The following is an 11,447-nucleotide window of genomic DNA, read 5'->3' as shown; positions in this document are numbered from 1 at the left end:
AATACAAAGAGTTAAATACATGTAACACAAAACATCTAAAAATTAAAAGGTTATAATGTATTTTATAAAAAAATGGTTTAAGAGTAGTAAGTAGAAGAATTGAGAAAATAATATATGAATTGAGAAAATATGTAATTGATTGATTATATTAGAAAGAGGAAATATGTATACATTCATTTAATAGTTCATTAAGGGTAAAATGGTCATTAAGAGTAATTTTAATGAAAAAGGGGAAATATGTAACATATATGGGTTAGGGAGGGGAGATATATAATTATTATTTTTTTTTGTTTAGGGAAATACGTAATAAGCTAACTTAGCAGAGGGGAATATGTAAAAACCACTTATCAATTTAAGAGGCTAAAAAACAGGCCCAAAAGTAGGGGTCCAAACGAGCCGAGCCGAGTCCGAGCTCGACCAGGCTCGAGCTCGACCCGAGCTTTGTTTTCAATGCTCGAGCTCGGCTCGTTGGTATTTTCTCAAGCTCGAGCTCGGGCTTGGCTCGTTTATTATCTATTAATTAATATATTAAATAAAAATAATATAAATAATAGACCTTTTAGGCTCGCGAGCTCGATAAGTGAAGCTCGGGCACGGACTCGTTTACAAAATAAGCTTATTTTTAGGTTCGAGGTCGGCTTGTAAACAAGTTTAAATAAGCTCGGCTCGACTTCGCTCGTTTACACTAAGGCTTGATAAGGCTCAACGAGCCTAACGAGCTTCATATATATGAGGCTCAAGCTCGGGCCCGATAAACAAACGAGATTTATTTTAGTCTTAAGCTCGGCTCAGACTCGAGCTGCTCGGCTCATTTGGGCTTAGTGGAATAGTTTGGTATCGTATCCCAGCCTAATGATAAAACCTTGTTACGCTCTGCTGCAAACCCGATCGACGCCATGGAAGGCTGCGTATTACCTGAAAATCTCATCTTCGAGGTTTTATCCAGACTACCGGTGAAAACAATCACCCGATGCAAGTGCGTATGCAAAAAGTGGCGCGATCTTGTTTCCGACACCTACTTTGTTCATCTTCATCTCTCCAGATCGCCTCCCTGCCTAATGTTTCATTGGTATCTCCCGATATTGGACCGGATATTAGAGTTGGTAGAAGTGGAACATGAAGCTGAATACGACCGTTTAACCCTCCATCATGTCAAAACCCTTAATCTTCAGCTTAGTGCATTTCGCGCTAGTAATGGGATCATTCAAGTGGGCTCTGTCAATGGTTTGATCTGCTTGTGTCACACATTTGATGCCACTTACGTATTTAATCCAGTCCTCGAAGAATATATGACCCTCCCTCGACCACCACGATTGAGAAATATAACGTTGTTAGGTCATGGTTTTGGAGTTTCAATGGCAGGGGAATACAAAGTCATACGGACTTTAGGTAGGAGCATCTCCCAAGTACCAATTGAAGTCTCGGTTGAGATCCAGGTTTACACCTTTGGCACCGACCAATGGAGAAGTTTGGGACCAACCCCTTTTAACATTACGCATCCGGGGGAAGTGGGCGGTGTATTTGTGAATAGTCATGTGTATTGGGTTATCTTTGGCCAGATTTTTGATTTCGATTTGGATGCGGAGACATTTGAGTTAAATCCGTCCCCTCCCGGATATGATACAGAATCAAAGCGAATGTTGGGTGTCCTCAAAGGCAGCTGCTTAAGTCTATTTTCCTGGACTTCATTGGGGTTCACCGTTTGGGTGATGAAGGGGGAATCTTGGTATAAAGCGATAGCCATGATCGAGGAAAATATGGACCCGGTTCTTAAATCGCTAGAGTGGAAACCCGTGTATCTCATTGATGGTTCAGATGGTACTAGTATTTTGATCTTCTGGCCTCAGGGAACAGATAGTCTGGAGGCAGATTGTCTTGACACGAATAAGATTCTAGATCTGAATTTGCCGGGCAACTTCTGGACGGTAATGAGTACTTATCGTCCTAGTTTTGTTAAGCTCCAAAACTTTGGATCATTTAGAGTTCATTCCTTGTATGGTAATGACTCCGCCTTTGTGAAGGATAGATATAAGTCCAGTTTGAAGTTAGAGCGAATGCACCAAACATCATTTCATGTTTAATCCGCCAAGTAGTCAGTCTCCCTCACTCTCAAATTGTGATATGCAAACACGAACCCGGAACCGGGATTTTTATTTAATTATACAGTGTGTTTCATTTAATTATACAAAAATCGGTTGTATAAGATGATTGCAGTTGGTAGGATTAGATATCTTGGAGTTACAAAAATTAGTTGTACAAGATAATTGCAGTTAGTTCTCACCTTTTCTTGAAGATGGTTAATCTCTTTCATGATCACCTCACTCTGGAAGAAATAAACATTTAGTCAACAGTTCGCTGATTTGACAAAAATATAACCAAACAAAATTTACAAGCAAATTCGAGTTCAGGCGAATGCAACGTATGACAGAATGTACAGGTGTCAGTCTACGTGGCTTTTTGTAGTGATATCCATTTAGGAATTTACAGAAAACACCATTATAAATCACACAAGTGTTGCTACAAAAGCCACTTGGTGTGACACATATGCATTTAATTTGTCATGCCACGTAGGAGTTCCATATGTCTGCTTGATCATTCGATCACTGCATCACTGCAGTTTTATCCAACTACTCCAGTCAGAATATTTGTAAGAATTTTGGGTAAGCGTTGCGTTTATCAAACTGGAAAATGGCCACAACAACAAATTACAATGATCAGAAGAAAGAAGTAAGAGATAATGGACCTTTTTTGCAACAACCCGACCCAATCCAGCTTCAAGGGACTTCTCCAGCTGGTGCAGCTCCTCGATACTTAAACGATGGAGCTCCTACCCCCTCAACCGCCTGTTTTTCATTAAAAATTGTGTCAAAATCCAAATAAACACAACTAATCATGAGAATGTAAGGTATCTTAATTGAAGAGTTCTTTCAGCAACTTCTTTGCTTAATTTGGCATAATTAACGTCTTCAACGAGCTGCATAATACAACTTTTATTACTTTAACCTGAAAAAGTTAGTTAAAGTTTGTTCACGGATGCCAATCCATCATTCTGAACATTAATAATCTTCTTTTGGGAATGCCACAGGGTAATCTTTACCCTTTACAAGCAAGCAAGCAAGCAAGCAAGCCAGTCCCATTTACAATCAAATGATATTATATATTTTGAAAAAGAACTTGACAAAGAAATAATAACAATTTGAATTGGAATGTTATAATAAATAAGCTCACCTGCAATTCAAGTGATGGTTGGTCAAGCTTCTCGCCATTTGGAATGGCTTTTTGTGCAGACTTTTAAAAAATTCGCCATTAACGACGACATATTGTGCAGGCTTTTCAGCTTTATAGGACATGTTGGCAGGCTTTTAAAAAAACGCTATTAACAATGGCATAATGTGCAGAACTTTTAACTTTTCGCCATTTGGAATGGCTTAATGTGCAGAATCATGCAGATTTCCCCATTATAAACGGCTATGGTACCTTTTCAAATGATTTGTCTCCTGCACAATTTAAATATTCCTGACACAACCCTAGGGTGCATGAAATTTCGCCATTTTGAATGGCATTGACCCTAATTGTGAAATAATTCTGAGTATGGCATTAGTTGTGATTTTGTTTTTGAAAGAAGCATTATTTCTGCAAAAATCCCTTAGGGGACACGGGGTGGTTCACTAGTGATAGAATCCATCACTCACAAGCACCAATCAAGTTCCGTCATGTCATCAACCATTTTTTCATCACTCACAACCTTTTTTAGGCGGGGTGGTCATCACTCACCACCACACCCAACAATTTCCCCCCAACCAACAATTACACTCACAAACCAAAAGAATAACGGAGTGATAAAAATAACGAAAATCCGCTGCCGTGATGATATAACGCGTTGATGTTTATGGGCGGGGTGGCCATCACTCGTTGAAAATGGCCATCACTCGTTATAAACCTTCCACCCCGTGTGGCCTTACATTTGCCATGAGTACAGCATATTCATTCAGCGCAAACGACATCATCGTTCCTGCAGTCTTGCTTTTTTACTTGCAATAACTCGTTTACATATAAAACTCTTGTCATGGTTTGCCTTGTGTTGCTGAAAGTTTTCAATTGGTCAGCAGTCTCACACATAGGCGTGAGAATCAGTAGGAGTTTTTTGAGAGGGTAATTAAGCAGTTTGCTGTAACGCCAGATTCGTCCCTTTCAGGTTGGTTGATACCTTACATGTTTCCAAGGGTTAGGCTCTCTGGATAGCAGAAGTCTGGATAAAATCAACTATTATTTTGAATCACACATTCTCTGTTCTACACCTAAATTTGCCAGGATACTTTTTTTTTTTTTTTTTTTTTCAAACGACCACATGGAAAACACTTTTATTAAAACACCAAACATGACAGCCGACCAACACGTGAACCCGAAGGACTTAGAATGGTTTCTAAGCCATAGAAATCCCAATGTTTTAATCTTTTCCATCAGTCTTGTGACACCATCTTGCTTACGTTTGAACACCATGTCGTTTTTATTTCTCCAAATACACCATATTGCTGTTTGAATAACCGTATAAATCTCCTTTTTCCACTTCCTAGAACCCCATATGTGATGATGTACCATGACCAAGTCTTTAGCCCCATATTCGAACACTACCGGAATTCCTCACCACTATGTGACAGTGTAACAGGACATTGTAACAGTGTTTCATGTAAGTTACACTACATGACATTGTAACAGTGTAACAGGACATTGTAACACTACCGGAATTCCTCACCACTATGTGACAGTGTAACACTACCGTTTTGACCCATGACCTGACCTGACCCAACCCGTTTGCCAGGTCTACATGTAACGCGTGCTCTGCTCTGGATATTCTTCATGAGTTTTATGCTCAAGTAAATACCATTAGACTCGCCACAGTTGATCTTGTGACAAGACTTTAGTGTGAAAATCATTTGGGGTTCTTTGAGAGTGTAAATGTGTGGGAAGAATTTGTATTGCGAGTCCTTTCGGGTTGTTATGTACTATTGCAGTGCGTTGTAATGCTAGAGAACATCAGGAGATCATGTTGCATGCGATTTGATTATCACTTATGGACGACTGAACTCATAACACTTGATCATACAGACATACACCATCTCCTAACCACTTGTATTTAATCCATATATATAGTTCACACAATTACAACTTTCGTATGCTTAGCAATCCATTACTAGAAAAACACGTAATTAACCTAACCCCTACCCCAGAACAAGGTTAATTATGTCCTAAAAACTCGTTTCCATTTAACTCAGACCATATTAGCACCGAAGGCTTGAAATCAGCTTTAGGGTTCAACATACGTTAAATGTTCGCCACCAGTTTCAAAACCGTTTTACTAGCTACTCGTACGTGAATTGACCCAAAAACTTAAAAACATGGTGCTGGTGGGTGTGCATCTAAGTGACAAAAATTGTAATCTACTATATCTTATGTTTAAGGATGATGTATGTATAACTAGTGTTGTACGCTGGTTCAGAAGATTAGTTTGGATCTCCATGCATGCCACAAAGTTCTTTTTTCCATGTTGTAATTCTTACTTGTTTTATTTTCTTTTCTTTTTATTTCCATGTTTATTTGTGTTTGATTTTATTTCGGCATGTGTGTATTTTGTATCTTTAAAGTGGGCGGTTATTTCTAGTAAAGAACGCTTGTAGACAGTTCTATGTGTATTTCAAAAGGATATTATTGGGCTCAAAAAATAGTCAAATGATGTTTATCTAATGTTTAACAGGGTAAAAAAAAGGCTCAAAAGACATTCTTATTATCGTTCTGCACAGTGGCGAAGCTTGAGATTTCCGACCGAGGGGTCGAAAACGTATATACCCAAAAATTTCTATAAAACCGGGGGGTCAAAAACGTATATACCAAAAAATTTCTATATGAAAACTACATACTTTCCATTATTAAGCGAAGAATTTGGGGGGTCGGCCGCCCCCTCCCGCCCCCACTATGTTGCGCCCATGATTCTGCATATCTCCAGCTACCAAACCCTAGATTGACGCCATGGAAGACTGCGTGTTACCTGAAAATCCCATTCTCGAAGTTTTATCTCGACTTCTAGTGAAAACAATCACTCGCTTCAAGTGCGTGTGCAAAAAGTGGCGCGATCTTGTTTCCGACACCTACTTTATTGATCTTCATCTCTCCAGATCGCCTTCGTGCCTAATGATTCACCAATACGTATATCCAGGCCCAATATTAGAGTTGATAGAAGTGGATCACGAAGTTGATTACCACCGTTTAACGCTCGATCATGTAAAGAGCCTTAATCTTCATCTTACTGCAGTTCGCTTTCATTTCCTGATAATTCAAGTGGGTTCGGTCAATGGTTTGATCTGCTTGCTTAGTCATCGATTTGATGTCACTTGCATATTCAATCCTGTTGTCAAAGAATATGTGATCCTCCCTCAACCACCACATTCGGAGGATATATGGTCATTAAGTTATGGTTTCAGAGTTTCAATGGCAGGGGAATACAAAGTGATAAGTCTCCGTTGTGGTTGGACAAAATCCGAAAATCATGAGGCTGAACTCACGGTTGAAATCGAGATTTACACGCTTGGCACAGACCAATGGAGAAGGTTGGGACAAATCCCTTACAACGTTAACTATTCCGGGGATATGGATTCTGGTGTATTTGTGAATAGTCATGTGTATTGGATTGATGATGCCCAAGTCTATGATTTCGATTTGAATACAGAGACATTTGAGTTATTTCCGTCTCCTACAGGGGAACCAAGAGATGAACAAGAATCAAAGAAAATGTTGGGAGTCCTGAAAGGCAGCTTAAGTCTATTTTCTGGGTCTGCGTTACTTAGGGTTCACCATTTGGGTGATGAAGGAATCTTCTTGGCGTAAAGCGATAGAGATCCCGAAAATATATATCTGGTTCTTAAATCACCAGAGTGGGAACCCGTGTTTCTCATTGATGGTTCAGAATATACTAGTGTTTTGATGTTCCGGCATGTGGAAGCAGCAAGTCTGGTGGCTTATCGTCTTAACACAAATAAGATTCTGGATCTTAATCTGAATCTGAATCTGGGAGGGGACCTCGTTACGATAATGCATACTTACATGGGCGTAGCATAGTGGGGTGGGAGGGGGCGACCGACCCAGAACTTTTTGCTCTGTAATGGAGAGTATGTAGTTTTCGTATAGAAAATTTTGGATATACACGTTTTTGAACCCCCGAATTTATAGAAATTTTTTGGGTGTATACGTTTTCAAACCTCCGGTCGGAAATCTCAAGCTTCGCCACTGCATACTTATCGTCCTAGTTTTGTTAAACTCCAAATCTTTGGATCAGAGAGAGTGTGACAAGCGGCAAAACTAAAGGTAATTCCGTATAACTTAACAATTATTTATACATTTAATTGCGTTCAATTTGGTTTTTTTACGGCAACATCAGTATCAAACTCCAAAACCCGACCCAGTTTCGGGTTTACGAAATTTCAGAATCTTAACAAACGAACTCAACCAAAATCACGACTCATATATGTCTCAGATAAGTTGATACTTATCATCATTGACTGAAAAATATAAAAACCAACAAAAAAAAAAAAAATCAAAACCATGTGTGAATCTTGAAAAAAACAGGGTTTGGCTCAAAGTTTCCAGAAATCATGGCTGCAAAGTGGGGTTGCGGGTCAAAAACCTACCCTCCACCATCCTTGCCACACAATCGTCATCAATTATCGGAAAAAATGTTTTGAACTATCACTGCCAACTCAACTCATATCTTTATTTTTCAACACAAAAGATCAATAACAAAAACAAAGATCATTAAACTCATCACAGAAGGTATAAAACTCATGTAAAACTCGTATACCCATTTCACCAAACTCAAAACCCTTCAAAACCCAGATGGATTTTTCCATTATTTAACAAATCAAGCAAAACCCAAAAATCAAGCAAACTCATGTAAACCCCACAAATCATGCAAACCCAGATGGTACAAAACTCACAGGATCTGAAACAGATGAACAACCATCCCATCTCCCCATCTCCGTTTTCTGATTATTCATACTCTCATCGGAAAAACAATCATGGCGGAGGAACACAAAAATGTCAACAACTAGAGCAGCGGAACCGGTGTGGGGGGTTGCTAAACCGGAGCAGCGGAACTGGTGTGGGGGTTGCCGGAAGCGCGTGTGGTTCCGGTGTGTGTGTGTTTAGTTTGAGATTTGGTTTGGGTTTGAGTTTGTTTCCTTCTGCACAATTTACCTCTGCCCCCACCGTCACCCACCACCTACCCCCCGTCACCGGCACCACCAAGACTGTCACTCACCTCTTGCTCACCTAGTGTTCTGGTAAGCAACCAACCACCAAGGTCGTCACCCACCATCTACCACGATCGTCCGGTTGGCGGTGAAGAGTGATAGTGTCACACCCCAACCGATGGCGGAATCATCGGGGCGCGGCACTGAGCGAAACAGATTGTCCAGAAGTTTCCATAACAACTATAATTACCAATTATTTAAAGTATCATGTCCCATACCATAACATAAAAGATAACATAATTATTACAGACAAAAATCCAGTCAAATTGTTCTGTTCTGACAACTCAGATTTCTAATACAAGCGTTGTTTATTCGTTTCTAGACCTTTCCTAGCCTCGATTTCACAGCAAGCCAAGCATATAGACATTCTAAGCACCTGTCACATACATTAAAGTAAAAGTCAATACACATAGTGTAAGGTGAGCATACAAGTTTAATAGATATAATAGAGTTCGAAATCGTTACGCATAACCAGCACGTACACAGTGTAAAATGCATGTTAGTTATCGACATGAAACTATCGATACCAATGACTGCGGGTTGACTGCCCGAGGCAGTTCGTAATACACACTCACCACTGTGAGCCATGTAACAAATTGTCCTTAACAACCCCTGAGTGAACAGGTGCCGATCTAAACAAATAGTACTATCGTTGCTAAGGCAGGTAGACAGCAATCCATGTGTAAACATAACAAACAAACATTCATTAAGTCACGTATATCATGTGGTAACGGTTAGCGTTAAAGTATTGCGTAGTGTGTTCGATTTGATTTAGAATAAGTAACGTATGTAACACCCAAAAGTGCGTATAGCAAAAAGGGATCGAGTATACTCACAATGATGATGGATTGAAGGGAGTGCTTAGAGCGGAAATTAGCCTGATCAGAATGATAGCATAAACGATAAGCGGCGCGTAAAACGGTACAAAGTGTCAGTGGGTCGAACAGTAATCCGATCGGGTGGCCGGTCGATCGGGTGACAATTCGTTCGGACGGTCATCCGATCGGGTGATCATGCGATTGGATTGTTACCTCGTTTGGAATGGATGTGTTTGTGTATGATGGCTTGTCTTTTGAAGTTTTCATTGTAGCATTTTGAAACAGAGAAGTATCTCTACCTTTCAGGTCGGTCGATCGAACGGCTGTTCGATCGGACGGCAATCCAACTGGCGAGGCTTCTCAGGTTGAGAACAAGTTCACAGCAGGATGGTCACTCGATCGGATGGCAATCCGATCGGGTGGTAATCCTTGTGCATTGAACATGTTGAAATTTGTTTAAGTGTTGAAGTCAGAACATCACATGGTCGGGTGGTGATCCGATCGGATGGCAATCCGATCGAACAACAATCCGTTCAATGTTCCAATCCTCAAACATTTTGAAATAAAAATTAAGTGTGGGTCCCAAGGTGCAAGTCGATCGGGTAGCTGTCCGGTCGGGTGGCAACCCGGTCGGATGGTAATCCGATCGGACGACAATCCGTCCCAGACGACCTGATCGTCTTCCTCACTTGGTTAATTGGTAGTTTGCAGTTTTCTCGAGACTGTTTGATAACGTGTCAAACAACGGAAACCACGCTAAGACTCAGTAACCCGATCGGACAGGAATCACCCTAGTCCGACCAGTTTGACTTTTCGAGACTGTGTTTCATGTTCAACCCGAAATCGGTAATCTCCGAGATAGGATCCAGATCTTGAACCAACACATTAACAAGAAAGAGTAGAAGGTTAGAATAAGCTCCGGTTCTATCGGTTTTGAGTGCATTGAGTGTAAAAGAGTTGAAAGAAAGTTGGAAAACCATCTTTCAATCCTTTTCACCATGAATATGTTCAGATCTATGAAAGATCTTTGTTTATTCATGTGGAAATCGTTCAGATCTAAGTTGTTCTTGGTGGATTGAAGCCAAAGCATGAAGTTCTTATGAACACCATGATGACATCATCCGAGAACACCTCAAATCCAGTGATTTCACGATTAAAAGTTAAGATTCAAAAGATAGAAAAGTGTAGGAGTGCGTGTAGATCAAGAAAGTACAAGATTTAGGTGGAAAACTTACAAGAATCGCGAGAAATCGGAAGAAATGATGGCTGGAACGAGTGAGCAGAGAGAGAGAGAGAGAGAGAGAGAAAGAGCTGTCAACATCAAATGATGTTGATATATGGGGTATTTATAGGGTTTCAATAGATGGAAAGGAGGAGAGAGGGCTGGTCGATCGGGTGGTAACCCGATCGGGTGGCTGCTCGATCAAGTGGCACCTCGATCGGGTGGCAGCTCGATCGACTGTCCACTCGATTGGTGTGCACGGCGTGACGAGTTTTGCGGTTTTGATTCTCGTGACGAGCGTTGCGATGCGATGGAGTTTCTCATTCAAATTACTTTTAATCCCAACTACTATATCTAACATACAATCATCCTAATTATCTTGCGTTTCGATTAATCACCTCCACATAAGCATAAATGAACATGCACAAGTAACACATAAAAGGCACACACACATAATACAACATCCAGAGCGCGTAAGTTGAGTTGCGAGTGCGATTGCGATAAGCAATAAAACATGCGATAAATATGATAAACCTCGATTATTAATAGATACTCCACGTAATACAACTAACGTAAAAGCATAAAAAGACTAACTATAAGTCAAAGAAGTCAAAACAGGAATTGAGCAAGGAGGGACAAATCGCAATTAGAAATCTTGTCTCCCTTTGACTTCAATCTTGACTTTGACTTTCGAAACACGGGGTGTTACAGACGGTGATGGTAGGTTTCTGACACCGATCACCAACCAACCACCATCATCCACCTACAACCATCATCACTCTTCGAGTTCACCCCTCGCCACCAGCCCCCATTCACCGTCGCTCCTCACCATCGATCAACCACCTCCTACAACCGTCTTCCGCCGCCTTCGCCTCACCACCAATCAAACATATGTGGTTCTTGATTTGGGTACGAGAGAGAGAGAGAGATTGTGATATGAGAGAGAGAATGGGATTTCAATTTTGGGGGTTTGTGATAAAATGTCTCTGTGAAGAAGACTTTAAAGACAGATAATATTTGACAGTTGAGTAAATTCCTAAAATACCCTTTAGGGTATAAAATAATAGTGTATAAGTGTCATAGTCTCTGATTAGTGGAGAGGAGTTC

The 11,447-nt window shown here is 40.4% G+C and overlaps 2 protein-coding genes and 1 long non-coding RNA gene across 3 annotated transcripts; 2 read left to right on the top strand and 1 right to left on the bottom strand.

Moving 5' to 3' along the window:
- The first annotated feature begins 835 nt into the window (after positions 1 to 835).
- Positions 836 to 2,316, top strand: LOC118490643 (F-box protein At3g07870-like). The gene has a single exon (XM_035988411.1). It carries the CDS (start codon positions 897 to 899, stop codon positions 2,079 to 2,081), a length of 1,185 nt encoding a protein of 394 aa, XP_035844304.1. The 5' UTR covers positions 836 to 896; the 3' UTR covers positions 2,082 to 2,316.
- Positions 2,317 to 2,331: 15 nt separating this feature from the next.
- On the bottom strand, positions 2,332 to 4,239 carry LOC118490644. Its single transcript, XR_004889739.1, has 3 exons — positions 3,229 to 4,239; positions 2,744 to 2,843; positions 2,332 to 2,611 (listed from the first exon to the last, which is right to left on the bottom strand). It is a non-coding gene; the product is annotated as an uncharacterized LOC118490644 (long non-coding RNA).
- Positions 4,240 to 6,024: 1,785 nt separating this feature from the next.
- Positions 6,025 to 6,879, top strand: LOC118490480 (putative F-box protein At3g16210). Its single transcript, XM_035988141.1, has one exon. The coding sequence runs from the start codon at positions 6,025 to 6,027 to the stop codon at positions 6,877 to 6,879; it is 855 nt and encodes a 284-aa protein (XP_035844034.1).
- The last annotated feature ends 4,568 nt before the right edge of the window (positions 6,880 to 11,447 follow it).

Source organism: Helianthus annuus, chromosome 3, assembly GCF_002127325.2.
Source record: "Helianthus annuus cultivar XRQ/B chromosome 3, HanXRQr2.0-SUNRISE, whole genome shotgun sequence".
Lineage (NCBI taxonomy): Eukaryota > Viridiplantae > Streptophyta > Magnoliopsida > Asterales > Asteraceae > Helianthus > Helianthus annuus.
The sequence above is the reverse complement of the archived record's forward strand: the minus strand, read 5'-3'. Positions and strand labels throughout refer to the sequence as shown.

Excerpts from the sequence above, each read along its gene's own strand:
- LOC118490643 (XM_035988411.1), top strand. The coding sequence starts at position 897 with ATGGAAGGCTGCGTATTACCTGAAAATCTCATCTTCGAGGTTTTATCC.
- LOC118490480 (XM_035988141.1), top strand. The coding sequence starts at position 6,025 with ATGGAAGACTGCGTGTTACCTGAAAATCCCATTCTCGAAGTTTTATCT.